This window comes from Muscardinus avellanarius, assembly GCF_963383645.1.
Source record: "Muscardinus avellanarius genome assembly, chromosome: 3".
Classification (NCBI taxonomy): Eukaryota; Metazoa; Chordata; class Mammalia; order Rodentia; family Gliridae; genus Muscardinus; species Muscardinus avellanarius.
In genome coordinates, this window is record NC_137788.1 from 6,027,594 (window position 1) to 6,039,650 (window position 12,057).

At 53.3% G+C, this 12,057-nt stretch overlaps 1 protein-coding gene across 1 annotated transcript; it reads left to right on the forward strand.

The window, feature by feature from the left end:
- Nucleotides 1-945: 945 nt before the first annotated feature.
- On the forward strand, nt 946-12,057 carry PARK7 (Parkinsonism associated deglycase; the record flags this gene model as incomplete). The annotated part of the gene is made up of 6 exons (XM_080690706.1): nt 946-1,035; nt 4,482-4,583; nt 6,592-6,651; nt 7,378-7,447; nt 10,613-10,699; nt 11,897-12,057. 6 exons carry the CDS (start codon nt 946-948, stop codon nt 12,055-12,057), a joined length of 570 nt encoding a protein of 189 aa, XP_080546832.1.

Consider the following 12,057-nt stretch of genomic DNA (forward strand, 5'->3'; position numbering starts at 1 on the left):
CTGTCTGCGCGGACCCGGCAGGGCACAGAGTTGGGCCGCGGCTGACGTCAGCGAGGGAATTTCCTTCTCTCTTAATCGTAAAAATGTGTCGAGAGAGTTAATGTCAACGCTTCCTGCCGCGATTGGCGAGCCAGTTATCGGAAGGACGGCAGCAAAAATCCCCCCCAAAACTCCTGGAGGTCAATTGCCAAAGAGCGTATTTAAATTTCTGCCTGTGAAGTTCAGTGTGTTTCTCTATGCAATGGTACCTTAAGAAATCCCAGCCGGGCGTGGTGGCCACGCTCGTCATCCCCACTCTTGGCAGGCGGAGACGGGAGGGTCGCGCAGGTTCGTAGTCAGTCTTGCTGGCTTAAGAGGCCCTGTTTCCAAATAAATAAAAAATATAAAATAGGTCTGGGAGTGTAGCCCGGAGGTAGAAGGGCTTCCAGGAACCCCAGTACCACCAAAAAAGAAAGAAAAATCCCGCATTGTGTGAAGGACCCACCTTCGTGTTTCGGGAAACGTCACGTCCACCATACTCTTAGAAATTGGATTTAAGAGCGTGTAATAAAGAGCAGGTGTGGTGGTGCCGGCCTGTTATCCAGCTGTTCAGGAGGCTAAAGCGAGAGGATTGTAAGCTGGAGGCCAGCCTGGGCAATTAGACAACCCCTCCTTAAGTCCCCAGGACATGAAAGGAGAGAGAGGAAGGATGAACGGACCTAAACAGTGCCAAGACATGTAAGCTCTGCCACTGTTTTCATCTCAGAAATAGAGCAGCTGAAACTACTGTGTACACTAATATTAATCTAACGTGCTTTTTCTACATTTATCAGAACAGTTTCCTTGGTGCCAGTTACTTGGCTTGAAAGGATTCCTAAACTTAAAAATGTGAGCTGTTCTAGGGTTGCATTGGAGGTTTTTGAACATTTTTTTTTTCTTTAAGTCTCTGAAAAATATAACATAAAAATGGCCTCAAAAAGAGCGCTGGTCATCCTGGCCAAAGGAGCAGAGGAAATGGAGACAGTCATCCCTGTGGATGTCATGAGACGGGCTGGGGTAAGTCCACTGCTCTTTTCTGGCCCTCCATGTTTTAAAAGCTTTTTGGAACTTTTTGGATTGCCTGGCGTGGTGGCGCACGCTTGTAATCCCCACCCTTGGGAGGCTGAGGCAGGAGAATCGCACGGGTTCGAAGCCAGCCTCAGCTACTTAGTGAGGCTCTCAGCAACTTAGTGAGACCCTGTTTCCAAATAAAGTATAAAATGGGTCTGGGAGTATAGCCTGGAGGCAGAAAGCCCCTGGGTCCACCCCTAGTACCACAATAAATAAGTAAATAAATACTTTTTGTATTTTTAAGTCATTTTGTTTTTTTGGGTTTTTTTGTTTTTTTAATTCTTAAATTTATTTATTTTAATTTATTTTTATTGGTGCATTGTAATCATACATCACATTGGAATACAAGACTTGAGAGGATATACAAGCACACATCATCCAATTAGCCTCATCCACTCCCCATCCCATTCCCTCCCCCTCCCTCATCCCATGCTTGTTTGGTGATTAACTTTGATACATTTGTTTACATACCTCCTGAGTTTTAAAGAGGTTCCATCCTCCCCTATCCCATATCCTCTGATTTGTCACCTTAATTGCTTCGCTATAGGGCCCTTTCTATAGCTCGACCTCTTCCTGTTGCCCCTTTCCTCCTAGTTATTGCTGATTAGGGGAAGCATCTGGTTTTTATTTTCTGCGCTATTTCTCTGTGCATGCCGCGTTGCAAGTTCCGATCCCACTCTTGACGGCCCCAGTAGTGGCCTGGCCACCCAGTGGACTGATCCAGACCTCACTGGCTCCAGCAGCAGCCTTGGAGGCCCCGATTCTGTCCTCGCTGGTCCCTGCACCGGCCTAACCCCTCAGCTGATCCCTATCCTGGCCTCGGTGGCCCCAGCACCGGCCTTGCCTCAAGGCAGGCTCCGTCCCAGCCTTGCTGACCCTGGCACCGGCCTAACCCCTTGGCAGTCTCCTATCCTGGCCTTGGAGGCCCCAGCACCGGCCTTGCCTCAAGGCAGGCTCCGATCCTGGCCTTGGAGGCCTCAGTAGCTGCCTTACCCTGTTTCCAAATAAAATATAAAATGGGTCTGGGAGTATAGCCTGGAGACAGAAAGCCCCTGGGTTCACCCCTAGTACCACAATAAATAAATAAAAACTTTTTTTATTTTTAAGTCATTTTGAATAACAGATATTCAAAGTACTTCATGAAATATTTTAAAAAAATATATAAAACCACAGTGATGGCATAATAATAAATATATGTTTGTTCACTACCCCATATTTAATTGGTAATATTTTGCCTTATTTCTTTGAGATGCACATCTTTTTTTCTTTTTAAGAGATAGTGTCAAGCTGGGCATGGTGGTGCACATTTGTAATCCCAGCATTCGGGAGGCTGAAACTGGAGGATCATGGTTCGTGGATAGCCTCAGCTACTTAGTGAGGCCCTCCGCAACTTAGTGAGACCCTATTTCAAAATAAAGAATAAAAAAATAGGGCAGAGTATGTGACTCGGAGGCTAAATGCCCCTGGGTTCTATCCCCAGACCCGCAAAAAAAAAAAAAAAAAAAAAAAAAAAAGGGAGAGAGACAGACAGACAGACTAACTTACATTGTTGGCCCGGGCCGGTCCTGAACCTATGCTCAAGTGGTCCTCCCACCTTCGCCTCCTGAGTACCTGGGACTACAGGCACTTGCCAACATGCCCAGCCTCGGGCTCATTGAACCCAGGGGCATCCTACCTCTGAGCTACAGCCCTAGCCCTATTTTATTTTTTATTTTTGAAACAGGATCTCGCCAAGTTGCTGAAGCTGGCTGCAAACCTGGGATCCTCCTGTCTCAGCCTCCCAAGTACTGGGGTTCCAAATGTGCTGCACTGCCACGTCTGGCTCACACTCATTTCTTAAAGAGCAAATGCTTTAAGGAAACACACCAGCGGATGTGGTGGTGCATACCTGTAATCCCAATACTTGGGAGTCCGAGACAGGAGGATGCCAGCTTTGAGACCAGCCTCAGCAGTAGAGATACTCTCAGGAACCTAGTGAGATCCTGTTTGAAAAGAGAAAATAAGGGCTAGGGGTGTCATTTGGAAGTAGACTGCCTCTGGGTTCAATTCCTAGTGCCAGAAAATAAAAGTAACATACCTGAAGCCCCCTTTGTAAATTTCCTTGACCCTCTTACCCTTCTCCTTCCCCAGACATAACCGCTCCCTCACGTGGGCGTGCACCGCCCTTGCGAGCCTGAGGCGGTGCTGGCGTGCTCCTCATTCTCAGTTTCTAGAGCTGGTAAATAACCGTGTGGCACGGTGGGGAATATTTCAAGCACACCGCGCTGTCAGGCTTCGTGCCCAGCCTGCACGTGTAACCCGTAACTCTGTGAGCCGGATCTGCCCATCCTCGCTCTACAGTGGAGGGAAAGGAGCCACAGAGATACTAAATGATGTGCCTGCGTCACTGGGCTTTTCAAGTTAGAGAGCCAGAGCGCAGACCCAGGCAGCCTGGCCCGCAGTCTGTTTTCTGGCCACGCTTTGGGTTTCAAAATTGAGAATGCAGTTTATTCACTTGACGTCGCTGCTTGGTCAGCGCTGTACGAACATGGCACGTTCTACCCATCCTTCCAAGTCCAGCCATGTGATGCTGTAATGAATGTGCTTGGACAGGTTTACTCACGCCAATGTACGGAAGTCTTCTCAGGCTCTCTACCCCAAAGTGGAGTTGCTCCGCCCCAAGACCACCTGTACTCATCCTCATTAGGTTTGGCCAAGTCTCTCTCTGGTTAAGCAATCTGGAGTCCCACCAGCACGGAGAAAAAAATCTCGTTCATCCAGTACCAGCTTTCGGTTAACTTTAAAAAGTTCTGCAAGATAAAGTGGTATTTTATTTTATTTTTATTTATTTATTTATTTTTGTGGTACTGGGGAGGGAACCCAGGGGCATTCTACCTCTCAGCTACACCCCAGCCCTATTTTTTATTCTTTATTTTGAAACAGGGTCTCACTGAGTTGCAAAGAGCCTCACTAAGTAGTAGCTGAGGCCGTCCTAGAACCGTAATCCTCCCATCTCAGCCTCCCAAAAGCTGGGATTACAAGCACGTGCCGCCACGCCTGGCTTGTATTTTATCATTTTAACTTGCGTTGTTATCTTACAAAAATGCCATGAGGTCTGAATGTAACCTAGGGTTATAATAGGGTTGTGTAATTTATCTTACAATCCAAAACACTGGGATAAAAAAGTATTCTGTCCTTTCAGGGTGCTGGGATAGTAGCTATAAATTGAGACTGACCCAGGCAAACCAGGACAGACCTACTTATTAAATGTATTTAGCCAGTGTATTAGCTTAAATTCAGTGTGATTTGCCTGAAGTATTTCCTGCCAAGTTATTTTAGGACACAGGACAGCTGAGAAAATGTTACTCTGAATTTGTTTCAGCGTTCTGAGGTATGTGCTGTCTTTCTCCTAGATCAAGGTCACCGTTGCAGGTCTGTCTGGGAAAGACCCCGTGCAGTGTAGCCGTGACGTTCTCATCTGTCCTGATGCCAGTCTTGAAGACGCAAGAAAGCAGGTTTGTCCTCCGTCCACGGGCTTCCTCTTCCGCAGGGCTTCTTGCCTCGGCAGTCGTTTCTTGAGATGCCTTTTGCCTTTGTCTAGGACTGTCTTTAGGACAGCCTTGTTTGCAGGAAATTACTGGTTGAACCCTTCCCCACTAGTTGGAAGGGCAAGGACTGCCTTCCTCTCGTCCCCGTAGCGCCGGGCAGTGGCCGGGCGCCCGCGTGCTGGGCCCATGCGCGGGGTGCTCGGCAGCGCCCGCGTGGTGAAGCGCAGCTCCGTTCTGACTCCCCGGTGGCAGGGCCCACCTCCCGCTTTCTACCTGGTGCGCGAGAATTTGTTTCTGGCTCCTTTTTCCAAAGCTGCTTTTTCCCGTTCCCTCAACAGTGACGCAGATGTAGCTCTCTGATCCTTTCACGGGGACACCTCAGACTTGGTTAAGGGTTGGATTAAGAGAAGGTTACAGATTCTGCTTAAACCGTGTCAGGTGTTTGAAATCTTCAGAATGATGGCCCTCCCCTTTAAGGGTGACCGACGCTTTTGGTTAGCTTTGGGAAAGCTGGGATCCTTTTCCTAGAAACGTGTCTGCCCACGGGCCGTGGCACGTCCTGTCACTGGGCCAGCCGGTGGGCCAGGGTGGTGGCGGTGGACTGTGCCTTGGAGCAGGGACCTGGTGGCAAAGGAGCAGGCGGCCCCGCTGAGTTGTGCTCGCACGCCGAGGAACAGTTTATTCTGCTAATAAGTTTAAATATTTCATTGCAAGCCAGGTGTGGTGGCGCACACTTATAATCCCAGTACTTGGGAGGCTGAGACAGGAGGATCACAGGTTCTTAGAACAGCCTCAGCAAGTAGTGAGACTTTCTCCAACCTAGTGGCCCTGTTTCAAAATAAAATAAAATGGGGCTGGGGGTGTAGCTGGGAGGTAGAATGCCCCTGAGTTCAATCCCCAGGGCCACTAAATAAATAAGTAAACAATAAAATAGAAGCCAGGTGTGGTGGCGCATGCTTATAATCCTAGCATTTGGGAGGCTGAGACCGGAGGATCAACTCTTAGTGAGGCCTTGACTACTTAGTGAGGCCCTTTGCAACTTAGTGAGACCCTGTTTCAAAATAAAGAATAAAAATATAATAAGGTTGGGGGTGTACTTTGGAGGTAGAATGCCGCTGGGTTCCATCCCTGGTACCGAAAAACAAAAAACAAACAAAAAAACCCCAATAAAATAGGCTGAGGGTGTAGCTCAGAAGTGGAGCTCCCCTGGGTTCAATCCCTAGTAACCCCCAATTTTCTTTACTTTTTAAAATTCCTGTATCCATTCTTGTTAGAAAACACTTCATATAAGGTAGACGTATATAAAGTAACGATTAGTGTTCCTTTCTTACTCCACACACACACACACACACACACACACACTTCCATCAGCTGAGTATCCCTTTATGAGCACCTGTATACATGTGTGTGTTTGTGTTGTGCTTCTGGTGTTGATGCACATGCATACCTATGGCTTCATGCGTGCGTGCGTGTGTGTGTGTGTGTGTGCGCGCGTGTGTGTGTGGTGGGTTCTTGCTGTGTTGCCCAGGCTGGTCTCAAACTCCTGGCCATCTCCCGCCTCAGCCTCACGTAGCTGGAGTGTAGGTAGGAGCCGCTGTGCCCAACACACCTGTCTTTTTACAAGAAGATGGTCTTCCTACCCCTGCTGCTATACAACACAGACATCCCTTCATGGTCCTAACGCAGATTCTCTGCAGTTTCCGCTTTTTACAGCCACATTCGTCACAGGGGGACATCTTGACTTTCCTCCTGGGTTTGGTCCTGGGATGAGTCCAGAGCTCTGCACCTGAGCACGCGCTCCGCTGCTGAGCTGAGCCCGGCCCTGACTGCTCTTCTGACAGAGACTTAGATGTCTCCTGTGTTTGGCTTGGGTCCCGCTTTTAATCTGAAAGCATTACTTTACAGGCTTTGCGCTGTCACTTTAATGTACATTTGAAACAAAATCTTCTCTCTCAAAATTTTCAATCTGTTACAGGGCCCTTATGACGTGGTGGTCCTGCCAGGAGGTAATCTGGGTGCGCAGAATTTATCCGAGGTAAAAACAAAACTGTTCTATTACACCTCAGGAGGGGGGCTTCAAAAGAAAGAGCCGCACCCGCCTTCTCTTACTCAGATACTTTAGGGAGGAGGCTTAGCGAAAAGAGAAACAACTAAAATTAACAGACGGTGTTCTAGCCTTACTAAAAACAAGAGCCCTGCTAGTAGCACTGTGGGGACCAGCTGGTGGGTGGAACTCCCCATGAAGGCTCAGCCAGCACCGTCCAAAGTAAGGCCTGTGCCCGCAGCGGCAGCGGGCGCCGGCTGTGAGGGGCGAGGCGGCAGGGCGAGGGCGGCCCTGCGGGGTGGGCCGGCAGCAGAGCCCCTCCTGAGGTCTTAGGAGGAGCCAGCGAGGGAAGGTCTGTGAGGGGCCCCAGGGAGGGCGAGAGGAGGGTGCTCACCTGCCGGGGGACCCCAGGCCCCACATTCCGCTGCTTTCTCCTGGAGCACAGAATGGCCAGGGTCAAAAGTGCCAGGAAAAAATTTGCTTTTTCCATTTTGTCTTTAAACGTGGAGGGGCACCATTCCTTTAGGATGAATCCCTCAGCTGGGTTAGCGTGGACCCAGGAGGTGGGTGATTTGCATGTTGGTGGCTCTGAGATACTGTTGGTAAACAGGTTAAAGCTCTTAGGGTTTAAGCTAAAATTGCGTTGCCCCGCAGTCTCCTAGTGTGACGCTGGCTTGGGCGTGGACTAACTGGATGTGTTTGACTTTCCCTGCCTAGTCCGCTGCCGTGAAGGAGATCCTGAAGGAGCAGGAGGGCAGGAAGGGCCTCATTGCAGCCATCTGTGCAGGTACAGCTGCGGCGCCGGCGGCCTCCGCGGGGCCAGCCTCCCCCACACGCGGAGTCAGCCATATTGCTGGGCTCTGGGTGGCCTCGAGCTGCGTCCGTCCAGCAGCGAGGCCACTAGTTGCACTTTCTGCCTCTCTGCGTGTGATCCCCACCCGTGGAAGTGACTGCTTTCCGTGTGTGTGTGTGTGTGTGTGTGTGTGTGTGTGTGTGTGTGGTGTGGCTGACCTCGGAGGAGAATGAGGCCCTCTGGAATTTGTAAACAGCTTGTCGCAGCAGTTCTCTGTGCCAGCGTCTTTCTGCCAGCACACAGTCAGCAAGAATCTGTCAGACACAAACACGGCCGCTGCCCTGCGCCTGCCCTGCGCCCGGGCGCCTCGCACCCTCATCCCTGGGACCTGATGCCACATTAGAACAAGGCCCTTCCGTGCCACCAGGCCTTTGACACTTAGTACCTCAGTACCTTGTTTTCTGCCCACTTTAACTCCATCTGGCGCCTTAAGGATGGTGGTCTGTCCAGCGCCGGCCTTATTAAGGCCCTTATGAGTGTCAAAGAGTGGGTGGATATGTGGATGGGTGGATGGCTTGATAAAACAGCACACTGGTGTTTTGTTTAGTAAATTGGTATTTTAAGAGGCCGTGGCTGGGATGCCGGGGGCTTGCTGTGCTTGCTCTGCGCTTGGGGGCACGGGAGGTCGGTGGTCGGTGGCCATGTGGCCGTCGCGGGCCTTCTCATTGGCACAGGAGGGACTGCAGCGATGGCACCGTCGCTTGGGCAGGGCATTGTGTGCACGCTTTCTCCTGTTACTCAGCTCCTCAGAAGAAAAACCCCCAGTTTTAATTTCTCATGAGGCACATAGTGGGCAATATGATCCGCAAAAAACCTAAATCCTAAGACCCGTGTGTCTGCGCTGGCAGCGACCACCGAGGCCGCCCTGTCCTCGTCCTGCACCGCGGCCTCTCGCCCTGCCAGGGCACCCAGCCTCTCTGCTGGCGGCCCGTGCTCACCACCGGCCGCTGCCCCTCTTATGGGTGCTTAGCTTAGTGTCTGACGGGTCCGCCGCTGGGAATGCAGATTCACGCCCAGGCGCTTTGGCCAGGGGAAGACGTGAGGGTTTCCCTGGGTTTGTTCTCTCAGGACTCTGCCAAAAAGGAAACAAATGCCGCTGTCCTGAGTGTCATAGAGGGCGCAGAGCCAAGCCCCGCGGCTCGCGGCTCCCCGAGTGCGGAGCCCGACCGTGGGTGCGGCAGGTGGTGGGAGCTGCCGGGGGCGGTGGGCGCGGGCGGCGCTGAGCAAAGGGCGCAGATGCAGACTCCTGCTCTCCAGTGTTGCCTCTGCCCCGTGGGAGCCGCTCTTGAGCTGAAAAAGCGCTAGCTGAACCTCTCTTAACCGTGTGAACGAGAAAGACAGAAATCGGGAGGGAGGCTTCGGAGAAGAAGAAAAAGTGGGCCTGGGGGGCCTGGAAGAGGAAGCGGTCCAGGCCATGTGTTCTGCGCTGGCCCCCACTGGGTGGCGCTGCGGGGAGAGGCGTCGGCTGCAGGCACTCCTGCCCAGCGGAGCGGAGGCTGGCCCATCACGGCCTCAGGTCATTTCCAGGTCGGGTTCCTAGGCCTCAGGAGACTGTCCTTAGGAGCTCACCACGCGTCACCAGTAAGCTCCTGCACCCAGCTGCTGCACACGTTTTAACATTGCTGGAGGGCGGCCGCTGTACCACCTTGCAGGGAGCGGAATTCTAAACCTGGTCACGCTCCATCCACCCAAGCTTACCTTAAAATGTCAGGTAGTTGAGGACTTCTTTTTTGGGAGGTTGCTAAGGACTGGGGATAAGCCAGAGGCATTCTACCTCTGAGCTATACCCCCAGCCTTTTAATTTTTTGTTTCAAAACAGTGTCTTGTTCGTCTGCTGAGAGTCTGAGTTGCTGAGGCTGTCTTTAACCTGCGATCATCCCGTCTCGGCCTCCCCAGTGTGGGGCTGCGGGTGTGCACCACCTTCCCGGCAGGGTTTCTTCGTTCTTCAGGTCTTGCCCAGCTAAAAACTAAAGTGAGGCAGCCCATGAGCCGTTCAAATGAAAACTGAGTGCTGATTATTTAGTTTTTGCAGATTTTTAGAATTTGCTGCCATCCGTAGCTGTCTGGCATGTAGAATCAAAGTAAGTGGCGAGAGACATGTTTCCGGCTTTTGATTGGTGAGAAGTCAGGACTTGCTCCCACACTGACACCTGAGGGTAGGCAGAGGCTCGTGTGGTGAGCTGTTCCTCGCCTGCGCTTCCTCGTGGCAGCTCTGACCCCAGCTGCCCGTAGGAAGGAACTCCGTGGCCCAGGAATCCTGTTGGGGACAGAGGAGACCTCAGGGTGGCCGAAGCCAGGCGCGAGCCAACCCCTCCAGCAGGCAGGCGCTCCTCCGGCCTAGGTAGCTTGCGGGCCTGGAGGGAAGGCGTGCGGTAGAAACGTTCTGAAAAAGCGTTGAGGCCCTGGGGTTTAGTCTTTATCTTTGGAGGGCGAGGCCTGGTGATGGCACCGGGCCTCACGTGTGCGAGGCAGGGGCTGAGGCACTGAGCTGCAGCCCAGCCCCCGAGGCCGGTCTTCATTTGAGGACCGTTACGTGCGGCGTCTGTCACCAGCTAAAGCTGACTCCTTTCAGTGGATTTGTTTGGATAAAAGTCTTTGGCTAGCACCTGCACGTTTTCAAAGACTTTACCTGAGGAGGCACACGCTGACACTGTGCGCCGATCTCTGCATAGTGGTCTAAGCATGAACTCGCGCCTTCGTGGCCACGACCTGAGCACTTCACCGGCGTCTCTCTGTCGTGATGGGCGGCCTTCATCCTGACTCCTGGTGTTTGGTTGGCTGGATGGTGAATGAGCATTAATGTCCCCTCTCTCAAGGAGAAAAATAAAAATTATAGAACAGAGCGAAGAAGCCCAGGGTCCCGGTGCTCTTCAGCGTGTGGCTGGCCTCGGCCGGGCCCTGGGCGCGGGCGCCGTGCGAGCCGGGCAGACTCCTGGGCGCCACTCGAGGGTTTGGTGCCCGTGCCCGCCAGGTTGCTCAGCAGGTGGTTTGCTAGAAACACTTTACTCGTCGCAAGAAGTGTTCGATTTCAGAATTATAACTCCATTTTAAGTAAGTTTTTTTTACCTGCTCTCAAATCTTTGTTGATCTTATTTTTAGGTCCCACGGCACTTTTGGCTCATGAAATAGGGTTTGGAAGCAAAGTCACAACCCACCCTCTCGCTAAAGACAAAATGATGAGTGGAGGTGAGTGCCTGCGTGTGTTTTCATGTGCAGACCCCAGAGACGGACGGCGTGCTCCTGGCAGTGGGCACGGGCTGGCCGCCTGGCCTCGCTTCCTCTGCGGGCGGCTGGGGGCCTTGCCGCCGCCCGCGGCTGCCCTCCCTCCCTCCGCGTGCTCTTCAGCTCCATCGAGCTCGTGCGCTCTGGCAGTCTGTACCTGTGTCGCGCCCTGCCGCCTTGGCTGGCCCCTTGGCCTGCCGCCCTTCGCCTCAGCGCCCTGGGCCTGTGGGAACATCCTCACAGGCGCAGGAGGTTTTCCTCATTGGGATTGAGAAGAACTGTGGAACCTTTAAACCCTCTTAGCTGGTGTAGCCTGCCTGTACCCCATTACCCACAGAGGCGCTGCCGCGGGGACCCTCACAGCTCCCGAGGCTCCCTCGCTGCCTGGAAGACCGGCGAGGCTGCTTCTAGTTTAGCAGTAAAATGCCCTCGGCCTGGCTCGGCGGACAGCAGATGGCGTAGGTTGTGGGCCCTTCCCTTCCAACTAGGAGCCCTCTCCTGTGGTGTAGTGAGCCGGTGTGTGCTGGGTGACTTTTCTGCGTGTATCTGTTGATAGAAGGAGGAGAGCGAGGGAAGCCAGCGTGTGCTTGTGTGCAGCGTGTGTGCCTGCCGGAGTCAGGCTGAGAGGCCCCTGGGCCGCTGCCCCTGTCCCCTTTGCTAAGCGGAGTCACCGCCCAGAACAGAGCGCGGGCTGAGCTTGGCTGCATTGCTGTGCGGTCTGGTGGCTGCCTGGCGGGCGGAGCTAGCGCAGGCCTGCGGGAGTCCCAGCATTGGCACACAGCCAGTCGAGGCACGGGGGAGCAGCCCTCTGCTCGCGGCCCGCCCGCACCCAGGCCTGCGGCTTGAGAAGTGGGCAGAGAACCCCGGTGTCGCCCGCAGACGCGGCGGGCGGGCGCTGGCTTGCTCCCTTCGGGTGGCCCGCCTCGGGCCTTGCTGCGCGGATGCTCTGGTGTCTGCCAGGTGCTTCTGAGAGTCCTGCGGCCTCGCCAATGTTTTGAATGTCTAGCTAAAGCCAGTTCACAAAAAGCCGTGGGGTTTTGTGGGTAGCTGTGTATTTTAAGATGTGCTTATGGAGACCCACAGCGTGTTGGGACAGTGGACTAGTCGCTACCCACGGGCACTGCTGCCCATGAGGACGTAACCGCCCCGCCCTGCCCGCAGGTCACTACAGCTACTCCGAGAGCCGCGTGGAGAGGGACGGCCAGATCCTCACGAGCCGCGGGCCGGGCACCAGCTTCGAGTTCGCGCTGGCCATCGTGGAGGCCCTCAACGGCAAGGAGGTGGCCGACCAGGTGAAGGCGCCGCTCGTCCTCAAAGACTAG